The 11,479-nt window shown below is 36.2% G+C and overlaps 1 protein-coding gene across 3 annotated transcripts in view; it reads left to right on the top strand.

Moving 5' to 3' along the window:
• PLCL1 (phospholipase C like 1 (inactive)) overlaps positions 1-8,740 on the top strand; it is a 336,573-nt gene extending 327,833 nt beyond the window's left edge. For all 3 annotated transcript variants that reach the window (XM_078071152.1, XM_078071154.1, XM_078071153.1), the window contains exon 6: positions 7,026-8,740. In XM_078071152.1, the coding sequence (XP_077927278.1) occupies positions 7,026-7,208 (183 nt within the window). In that variant the 3' untranslated portion in view covers positions 7,209-8,740. The remainder of the gene's footprint in view (positions 1-7,025) is intronic.
• Positions 8,741-11,479: the final 2,739 nt, after the last annotated feature.

Raw genomic sequence — 11,479 nt, forward strand, 5'->3', positions numbered from 1 at the left:
TTCCTTCCTTCCTTCCTTCCTTCCTTTCCTCTCTCTTCCTTCCTTTTTCTTTTCTTTTCTTTGCTTTTTTTCTTTTCTTTCCCCTCCCCTCCCATCCCATCCCTTCCCTTTTACTTTCCTTTCCTTTTCTTTTTTCTCCCACCTAACTGCTCTGGCTAGGATTTGCAGTACTATGTTGAATAGAAATAGTGGGAGTAGGCACCCTTGTCTTGTTCTTGATCTTAGAGGAAAAGCTTTCAACCTTTCACCATTGACTATGATGTTACTTGTGGTCTTGTCATATGTAGCCTGAATTATGTTGAGGTACATTCCTTCTATACTCAGGTTGTTGAGAGTTTTTATCATGAAAGGATGTTGAATTTTGTCAAATGATTCTTTATGCATTTATTGAGATGATCATGATTTTTACATTTCATTCTCTTTCTATGATATAATTATTAGTGATTAGTGTTTAAATAATGTTAAATGACTTCATTTATATATATACTCAACAACACAAAGATGGTTTCTTCTATACTAAAAACTATTTTTAAAAAACATGGTCAATGCAAAGGTTTTCTGCTTAAGACACAGTTAGTTACCATTTTGAAGTAAATAAGGTTCTTTATTCCTTCAACATTCAAGTTAGTCAAGATTTCCTGATGAGGAAGATATTGTAACAATGCAGGATGTTATTTGAAAAAGAAATGTGGAAAAAGATTTTATTTGCCAAGTCTTAAAACATATGTTTTCAAATTTAACTTTCTTTTTTTTTTGAGATTTAAAATTTTAATTTACATTTCAATATACATGTAGTAAAATTCAGTGTTGTGGTGTAGAGTTCCATGAATTTTTAGGAATCTGTTGTTACATATCTAGCACCATGATCTGTTTCAAATTTAACTTTCAAATATAATTTTCATTATGTTGAATTTCAACAGATTCTAGCTTCGAACTTTTTATAGCCTTTTGTATAGTTGTGCTTATTAAACATGTCATTCTGCTTTCTTTTGCAATGTTGTCTTCTCTTTGGTATTAAATTATTCTCAAAATTTCTTTGAAATATCTTCTACATTTTATAAACTAGTCTTCCTTCAGAATTAGATTCTCAGGTATTAAAAAGACTTATTTATTTTCTGTTTCCACAGTCTTCAGAAACATCTGATTAATTGGAGTTTATGAACAATACTAAAATAAATCAGTCACGAAACTAATTTAAAAACCTGACCTTTGTATAAAATTATAAAATACAATGGGTCAGGTGAACATGTCCAGTGTAGTCCCCTTTCTGTTCCTTTAAGAATAAAATAATTTGATTGCATTATGTAATAAAGATTTGAAAACAGTGTTAACTTGTTTTGAGTTCAGAGTTTTAGGTGAAGAGTAACATGTGGCTCCATAACATTGGCTCCATTAATCCAAAGCTCTTAGACCAAAACTGTCTACGATTATTCATCCATATTTCTTGAGAATTCATAGAGTTAAAATTCAATTTTTTAACTGACTAGTAGAGTGCAGTTGGCATATTTGGTTGCCAAGGTACTGAAAAATAATAAATCTGACTGTTGATAATTAAATGCAATGGAAACTTCTATTTATTTTGCAATTAAGTTATCTTGTCCATGATCTCCTAATAGCTATACTTTTGTGCCCTATAACTCTTGTTAACATCTTGTTTCCATTCCCTACATGGCTAGGCTTTTGTTCTGGAGAGCAAGAATTCCAGGCCATCTTTGCAGAGCTTTACCCAATATTCTAGAAATGTCACATTAAGAGAAGTACATCTGTTATGACATCACCACATTTTTGATCTGCTATTTTAATTTCTCAAATGAAGAACATTGTAGAAGTTATTTCTACCCCTTTGCAACAAAACATTTAGCCTCTTCAGATAATACAGAGATTCCCAAAAAGCATGGTTTTTGAAATAGTAAGATGGTAGTAGGGTACGACTCACCATCACACGGTTTTGTCCAACAAATGGTAGGTAGCACGAATAAAGAGCTGCTAATTCCACCATGCTGTCTGTGGCTGACTTTTACTACAGTATTGTTCATAGCTATTGACACTAGCTATAGGTGCGGACTCTCACATGAAACCATATCAGGGGAATCAATCTGCCATTGAGTATGTGCTGAAAAATACCCACACAAGTCTGCCTGGAGACAGAGCTACATTTGTTTATGTGTGTAGATGCGTATATGTGAGGGCGTATCCATTCCCAGAGTCTCAGTTAGCTTCTTTAAATATTTGTGGTGTGCTCTGAGACAACCCACGCATTTCCTTCACATGTCACATGGACACCAGTCACGATGTCCTCCTGCTCTTGTGTGCACTAATAACACAAGGGATAGTGCAGTTCATGGGAAAATGGGTGTGAAGGAATCATGGATGTCTTTTGTAAGTTCTTCTGCCAGGTTGTAGTCAAAATTATTTTTGAACAGTGTTGGGCAGGGAGGGAGTTGCCTTTCTTAGTAGAAGAGGAATAATAAAAATCCTGAATGTCTTTTGACAGATAATAAAATATGTTCTTAATAGATAACTTCCAAATATATAACTAATAAGTTCCTTACATTTAGAATTCCAGTTTTTTTTTACAGTTATGATATAATGAGATAATCTGTGCAAATTTGCTTATACTTAGTTTATTAAGTGTTCAATAAATGTTAGCTTCTATGTAGGGTTGTGATGATATTTTACTGTCAGTAATAAGTTTATTAGTAGTAATAAAACTTGTGGCATTGTACAGCAAGCCCATTTACAGTCTAAATTGTATCAGATATTTCTTGATTTTTAGATAATGTGTTTTAGTTGCAATCTAATGCAGTTGTAAGGATTTGGTTATGACTGCTTAATCTCTTTTTAAAAAAATTCATCAATCATCACTAATTTTTTTTTTTTTTAGAGATTTTATTTATTTATTTGAGAGAGAGAATGAGATAGAGAGAGCATGAGAGGGGGGAGGGTCAGGGGGAGAAGCAGACTCCCTGCTGAGCAGGGAGCCCGATGTGGGACTCGATCCCGGGACTCCAGGATCATGACCTGAGCCGAAGGCAGTCGCTTAACCAACTGAGCCACCCAGGCGCCCAATCATCACTAATTTTTAGATTCAAAATCTCTATAGTGATCTCTCTATGGTTTTCTGTGATGCCAAGAGTTACTCTTTAAATACGCAGGGATTTCCATGGACTTTTAATTTTGGAAGCCAAATAATTGTGGAGGCTGAGTTGGTGGCCATTGCCCTTGAGACTTTTGATAGTCCTGTTGTCCTATCAGCATCAGTCTGCCTGAGATGCCCTCTATTACTTCTGCTTTTCTTTGGGTTAAAGCAGTCCTCATTTTTTTTTTTTTTTCTGAAGCATTCCTAACATCAGAGGAGGGAAATTACAAATTGCCATGAGATAGCTAGAATATCAAAACATTGGCAGCAGCTTGACATTTCTTTCAAACTGAGTGTTCATTGATCACATTGTACATTAATTTTACATTTCAGGCCATAACAATCCCAGAGATATTTTAGTATCCAAGAAGTGTTTTGATTTATATAATACCAAGTAAAATTCTCTCCTCTCCTTCTCTCCCAAGACCTCTACTTGAGGAGTATTTTTGAGCATATTTCTTTGGAAATGCCTGTTACAATACTCATTAAATAAACACAACACACTAATCCCTTTAAATTGATCAGCTGATCTGAATACCTAATACATCTTGTAGGAAATGATACATAGGACAAAAATGTTTGACAGAGGAGATACCGTATAGGCTGGCTTGTTAGGAGTTTGAGAGGGAGCGTAACAGAGTTGAGAGATGGATACTCGTTGGCCAGGGGAAATTGCAGCACATAAAATGGGAAAAAGTACAAAAAAGGAATGCCAGGATGGCGGTTGTTAACAATAAACTTCACTCTTTTTATAGTTTTGCCTGGTATGAGTCTTTCCTGGTTCTGATATCCTAAGAAGGAGGACTCCCGGAGTGGATTCCTTGGGCCACAGAACAGAAAGATGACCTTTATTCTTCCTTCTTTAAAGAACAGGAAAAAAAAATTTTTACATAAATGTTTCAACGTAGAATGTAAAAATTCAATTGTAAAACTAGTCTTTGATTTTGTCTTTTTCTATTAGTTAACAATTGAGTTTCTTTTTCTATTTCTTTTCTGCCCGTGTGGTTCAGCCAGGACACGGTGTCTCCTGGTTATCGGGAGATGATGCAGTTGTGTTTTCGTGCACTGGTACCACTGTTTTCTCCAATTGGCCATTGTTTTCTGGAGAGAGGGACTTCTGTGTACCGGAACTGGCACAGTCTGGCATGCAGGCTTGCATGCCACCTCTCGGAACTGATGAGACAACATTCCGGCTGATTAATCAGATAGGTTTCATAACCTGCTGCAGAACAAGGGGAGGGGAGAACATTATGCATTAGTGGCATCCAGCTTGATATTTTTGCATGTTTCACTCTTCTCTTGCAATTAGGGGAGATGCCAATTTTGCTTTTGTTGCAATTTTAAAATGCTTAATGAAACGTTTAGAACTAAAAGGACAATGATCTCTTAAAAGTAACACTGAAAATGAGTATGGATCTGATCTTTTTATTAATACAGTTTGGTTTTTAAGGGAATCTTTCAATTTGTAAAACCAGTGGCAATATACCTATCTCTGCAAAACAGACTCTTGCAGATGCATTTTAGACAGATTAGTAAAATTTATATCTTAACATTTGTACAGTGCCAAGATATTCATTATAGTAGTAGACTGTGATACCTGCTTTTCACGTCACCTTATAGCGTAGTTTACTTGTGATTACCAAAATTACAAACAACTCTTCAACATTGTTTCTTTAATCTTTAACACTGTGAGGAAGGCTGAAGGTTATTTTCATGTTTACAGAAGAGCAAGTAGCCCAGGGAGAAATAGTTGGAGCTAAGAGCAAAACTAAGATAGCCTGACTTTTGTCCTTGCCAGCGTGTCCTTGGTGCACCTGATCTGCCCGAGTCTCTAGATACCACCTCCAAGTTCTGTCAGACTCTGCCACATGAGCAATGATTTTCTTTATATCTGCGTTGTTTTCATGGGTAACAATGAATAGGAGGCTCTAACGTGCTTTGGAGAGAGTGCATGATTTTCCTTGAAGAGATGCCGTATCACGTAGTGGTCAAGACTGCAGACTCTGGAGCCAACTGCTGGACTTCATTTAAACCCCAGCTCTACCATGTAGTAGCTGCATGACTCTGGGAAAGGGGACTGCTCTTGGCCTCAGCTTTTTTTTTTTTTTATCAATAAACCGAGAATAAGAAAAGTGTCTATCTTCGTAGGGTTACTGTGACAATTGAATGAATGAACATATGTAAAGCACAAAAAAGAGTGCCTGTACAGAGTAAGCACTTAATATGTATTATTATTATTATTATTTAAGAATTGCACTTTTCCAAGTGGATGTGACTTTGTTTTTCAGTGTCCAGAGGGGACTCATCAGTGTTCAGAACTGACTCCCCAAATTCTACTGGCATAGTGAATATTTTTCTTTAGAAAATCCATCTTTCTATGACAGAGTGTTCATTTTCTAGTCTTTAGTCTTAGTCTAAATTATAAACATGGTGTGGGAAATAGGACACTGGACTGAGGTCCAAGACCTGGACTTCAGTCCCAGCTCGTCATGTCCCAGCTGTGACCTTGGGTCAGTCACTAAACCTCATCAGGCTCTGCCTCTTTTCTCCTCATGAGAAAGCTAGACTATAAAACTTCCACGTCCACTTATAAAATCCCTTTCCGTAACTGAGGTGATTGGGATAAGTCCACTTTAACAAAAATATTAGGAAAAGCCATCCTGTGTATCCCATTTAGTTAAAGCCTTTTATTAGAAGGATTTCACTACTATTACATAGGTAGGATTGGCAAGTGCTTGTGTAGATTTTGAGGAATGGAATATGCTACGGCATTTTTAAACATGTGTTTCGTCGGACACCCTGAGGAAAAATGACTCATCAAATTAAACAGCGTATCATGTAGCACGTTGGATAAAATAAGTGACTTATCCTTTCGCTGAGTCTGTGCTTTGTGGAGGAACTCTCCAGCCATCAGTGTCCGCATCCTCCCACACTGTCCTCTGCAGTTCGGGGTCACCTCAGCACTGCAGTGGGAATGGAGAAGGGAGAGAGGAGGGACCATGTCCTCTTTTGTCTGTGCCCCATGGGAGTAGGTTCCGGCTTCCCCACACTTGGTCCTTCGGGTGCCTGGGTCAGCATCAGCTTATATACTTGATCATTGTTAATGAAGAAGTAAAATAAGAAATAAAAAAAGGAGAAAAAGTCTTTCTCAAATGCTGATGTTCCTGAGAGCTGATGATTTCCTGCGATCCTCATTTGCTTTTTGTTTTGATTGACATACTGAGCCTCCGAAGCCCTTTTTTTTTTTTTCTCCATCAGCCAGATGGAAACATTGTCTTTAGGGTGATGGAAAAGACAGAGGCAATATGGGTAATTAATAATTTATTAAAAGGCAGATTGCAAGGATAACCCAATGCATAAAAAACCCAGCTTACCAAGCATAATGGTGTGTGTTTTACTTTACAGAAGATGTTTTGCTTTGTAAGCTCTCGTACACTGAGGGGCTGATTTAATTTTCAGTTCTTTAAAGAAGAGCTTCTTTCCTTATTTTCTCCCAAGCCTAGAAATGCTGGGCCTGGGTGGGACGGGAGTTGCAGCAGTGTGCAAAGTTGTAGACCATGGGGAGGGGACGGGTTCACCATCCTCAGTAATGCAGAGGATGCTCCCCCCCACCTCCCCGAGGTTATTCCTTACTGCAGGAATCTCAAGAGCCTACTGGCAACCACAGAGCTGATTGGGAAGGCTAAAGTTGAGGCCCTGGGCTTAAAGAGCAAAGACCCTGAACAGGGCCAGAAAAGAGCCTGGGGATAATCCCTGCAAAAGTGAGCTCTGAGGGTCTGGGTCCATTTCCTCCCTGAGCAGTAGCACAAATATATAGAGTGATGTTACTCAGGATACGCCTGGTCCATAACTTTCTTCTTTGGTGTATATTTCTCCTTGTTTGTAGGGCCAAGGAGATCTGTTGAAGAATGCCAAGAATGAAGCCGTAGAAAACATGAAGCAGATCCAGCTGGCGTGCTTGTCCTGTGGACTTAGTAAAGCACTCAGCAGTGGTGCAGAAGCCAAGAGCAAACGTAGCCTGGAAGCCATCGAGGAGAAAGAGAGTGGCGAGGAGAATGGGAAGCTGTGACCCTGCGCAGTACTGACACGCGCACCCAGCCTTCCCCTCGAGGACTCTGGGTTTTCTCTCTGGTTTTCTTTCTTTCAGCTTTTTAGAAGTTCACAAAAAGATGCCCTCTGTGGGGTGTTGGACATAGATATTTTCACAATGTCAGTATTTTAATGTAGTTAATTTATCTAAGTTAAAACCTTTAGTAGCAGTGTTTAAAAATTCTGGGATGTGTGTACATACCCATGTATGGATGTGGGTGGGAGCGTGTGTATGTGTGTGTGTGTGTGTGTGTGAGAGAGAGAGAGCGAGAGAGAGAGAGAGAGACAGACAGACAGATACAGAGAGAGACAGAGAGAGAGAGAGAGAGAAAGAACCAGAAAGTGACAGAGAGAGAAGAAGAGAGATTGAGAAAGAGAGCTCGAGATCCTATGAAAATCTATTCTACATTGCATTATTCATTTAGTAAGTTATTACTTTATCATTTTGGGACAAATTTGTTAATCTGAAATTCTAAAGAGCACTTACTATAACCGGTTACTGTGTTTAATTTACTTTGTCATTTAATTTAGAGATCTTAACATAGGTTATTATCAAAGGAAGCCAAATTTACCAATGCATAGATGTTTTGATAGATTAAATATCGATTAGAAAATTCTTAAGAATCACAGTAGAAATAAAAGTGAGTGAAAGATAAACAAGTGATCAGAATTTCTGAGGTCAGCAAAATCATTTCTTCAGTTAGAAACTCTTTAAACTATTTATTAAATAAAATCAATTTTTAGAGAGTTTTTTGGTAGTTGTTTAATAAACATATGATTTCATGGAAAAGCTGATCATAAATGAATTTATACCCACCTCTGCGGAACTCTGAAACACAGTGAGAGCTCTGTTGTAATTAGTATTTTGATGTGACATGATTTTCAGTTATAAAATTTCAAGGTTGAGATTTGTTGGAAGGTCTCATTCTTCCAAACTGGGAGTCTAGCATTCATTTTCTGTAATGGACATGAGCAGCCAGGAGGTCTTGTCTTTGATTAAATATAATTTGTTGTACTAAATTTAAATTGAAAGACATTGTTTAAACAATACCACATTATCATGTTGAGCTGATATAAATTCTGTGGGTCAGATAACATCTTTGTGATGATTTAAGAACTAACTGATTACAAATATGATATAATTTTTATACATGAACAAAAACACACACAAAAGAAGCAAACTAATTAGGGTACATTTATAATTGCATCAGATAATTTTTACCCTAATATCTTCATAAAGTACTTGAGTGTAAAATGTTTGTTACCTCCAGAAGAACTAAATGTTCTATGGTTATGAAAATATATTTATTTAAGACATTGCTTTTATTTTAAAAAGCTTCTTAATTAATTTGATTAACAAATAGACCAGTTTTGGGGGAACCTAGGGAAGATAATTGTTGACATTTTGCAAATATAAGCATCTTCTATAGCTACTGTGTTGAGTTATTTCTGACTTCTTAACACTATTATGTTCGTGTTGCACATTACTGAAAGTAAAGATATGAAACAACACTTTTATTGTTTTCCTTTATTGTGAATTCATTAAAAAGAGAAAAAACTAATGAAAATAATGACATATAATGATACTATATTAAAAATATCTCAAAGGGTATATTTCCATGGACCCAAAATGATGAAATTTCTCCTTGGGTTTCAAACTGGGCACTTGGGGAGGTTCATGAGCTCATTTTAAGGTAGGTTTCCAATGGTACTACAATCGCCTGAAAAAATTTCTTTACCCTCCATTATACTTAACCCGCACAGTAAAAGGAATAGTAGAATGCAGGTATCTGAATTTCTTATGATAAAAAGGAGGTGATAGAGACAGAAACAAAACCCACTTTACATCAGCCCATTGGTAGGTTTCACCTGTGGACCTCTTCACCTCCCTGAATTCTATTCAGAGAAGTCCATGCCTTTACTGGTGGTACAGAGAGGTGGGAAGAGTAGATAAAGAGTGACAATGCTCAAAGAATATTATTAATTTCTTTACTTGAGGGTCAAAGCCAATCCTTAAAAGTGGCTTCCTTAGTTTATTCCAGTTGTCTTGGAGTTCCACTCACATTTAGGAACTTGCCCAAATGCTCTTGAACTGTTTTTGTTTTTAGCTTAAATAGAGTTTGAAAAACAAAACCAAAACAAAACACAAGTACAGGTTCCACCTCATCTAATGCTACTTCTGGCAATGGGTTGTCTGCCATTCTCTACTCCACTGCATTGGGTATGATTACTAGTCAGGGAGTGAGGGGTGGGGCAGGGTGGAGCTTTAGATTTTGAGAATGGTCTTGCCTCTGGATAGAATAATAAAAACAAACAAAACTTTTTACATTATTACATCCTACCAGCGTCTGTCTTCTTTCCAGACTTGTACTGCCGTAGAAAAATCCTCCTTCTGTCCACTTAGCTTTTGACGATACGAGGAAGGTAATGGTAGATATTAATTCTGTTTTTGTTTATTAATTTTTACATTACCAAGGGGATTTGAAGCATAGATGGTAGATATTATCACTGACAGAGCCACTGATATAGTAAATGGAAGAATCGACTTTGGGTTCTGGTTTGTCTGATTTTATGTGCAAGAGTATTGGTTCAGTGGTTTTGATTTTTAGTTTAATTCTCAAAATTTTAAACTGAACTACTAACTCTTTCCTTTATAACCACAAATCAAAAGAACTTTATTGTATTCTTTGATAATAAAATACTAATGATCAATATTAAACATGCAAAAACAGAGATATGTAAAACAATCACCCACTATTAACATTTAGATTTATACCCCTTCAGACACTGAATATGCTTGGATTATACATACATCTAAATATGCTTTGATTTTTAAGAAAAGTGAGATCACATTATATAAAGTGTTTCTGTAATAATCTTTTCACACGATAAAGACAATACATCATGAATCCCTTTCTGTCAATAAATATATATGTATATATATTGGGGCTCTCAGCCTTTGAATTGAATCTAGTCTACTAATAACGTATTTTATTTGGCCACTGAATCTTTTTCAAAAAATTTTAAACAATAGACAACTTTTAAAAATCAGGAAATTTCACATAAAAATTTAATTTCCTCCTTCTTCTAAAAGATTGGGTATTCTGATGATACTAGACACCCTTCCACACCTCCCCACATCTTACTTGTTATCAATTAATTGGAGCTGCCTTCTCCAAGAGGGGCATGTGCTGCCCAGTTTGCCAAAGAGCTTCTTCTCTCATTTATGTCACATCCTGCCTTAGATGTCTTAGATGTCTTCGGTGGCGATTCTTGATTCAAATTAGTGTTAGTGTCTAATTATATGGATTATCATAACATATTTAGCCAATCCCCTGTTTTCTCTCCTAATTTCTTGTTATATAAGCATTGCAGTGATGAAAATCCATTTTTTCAAAGTGGTTCAATTTTTTCTTTAGGATAAATTTCTAGAAGTAGAATTGTTGGGTCAAAGGATACATAGATTTTTTTTAGGGATTTTGAAATACATTGCCAAATAGTCTCCAAAAAATGTATCCAATTTCAATTCCCACCAGGAGTTTATGAGAGTGCTCAAATCTAATACTAAATTTAATTATTGTTTTTTATGTCTTTGCCAATCTGCTAGATGAAAAAATCTTATTTGTCTTTATGTCTACTCTCTATTGAGAGTGAACATGTATTAGTATGTTCATCGACTATGGATAATTTCATATAGATAGTTATGAGTTTTCTGATCATTTTTGAGTGGGATGCTAACTTTTTATCTTTTTATTATTATTTTTAAGAGGCATTTACCTAATAAGAATCTTCACCCTGTGTTTTTCATATATATTACTAATGTCTTTTGACATACAGATCCCTAATTTAATCCAAGTTATGATTTTTTCCTTTATGATTAGTGTTAAGACATCTTTGTCCACCTATGCTCATGAAAATATTCTCCTATATTGCCTGTTAGTAGCTTTCTTGGTTTACTTTTCACATTTAAATCTACAATCCTCCTACCCTTGCTTTTTGTGTATAGAGTAAGGTAGACATCTTTTCATTTGTTCTCAGTGTGGATAATCAGTTGACCCAGCCTATTTACTGTAGACTGTTCTCTATCCACTCCTCTGTAAAGCCACCCTTGTAAAAAAATGAAGCACCCATGTATGTGTGCATCTATTTCTAGAATCTCTGTTTGGTTCCATTGGTCTGTGTCTGCCCTGGCAACATTACTGCACTGTTTTAATTATGATAGGTTTGTAATGTTTTGGTATCAGAGAGAGT

This window comes from Halichoerus grypus, chromosome 4 (assembly GCF_964656455.1).
Source record: "Halichoerus grypus chromosome 4, mHalGry1.hap1.1, whole genome shotgun sequence".
Classification (NCBI taxonomy): Eukaryota; Metazoa; Chordata; class Mammalia; order Carnivora; family Phocidae; genus Halichoerus; species Halichoerus grypus.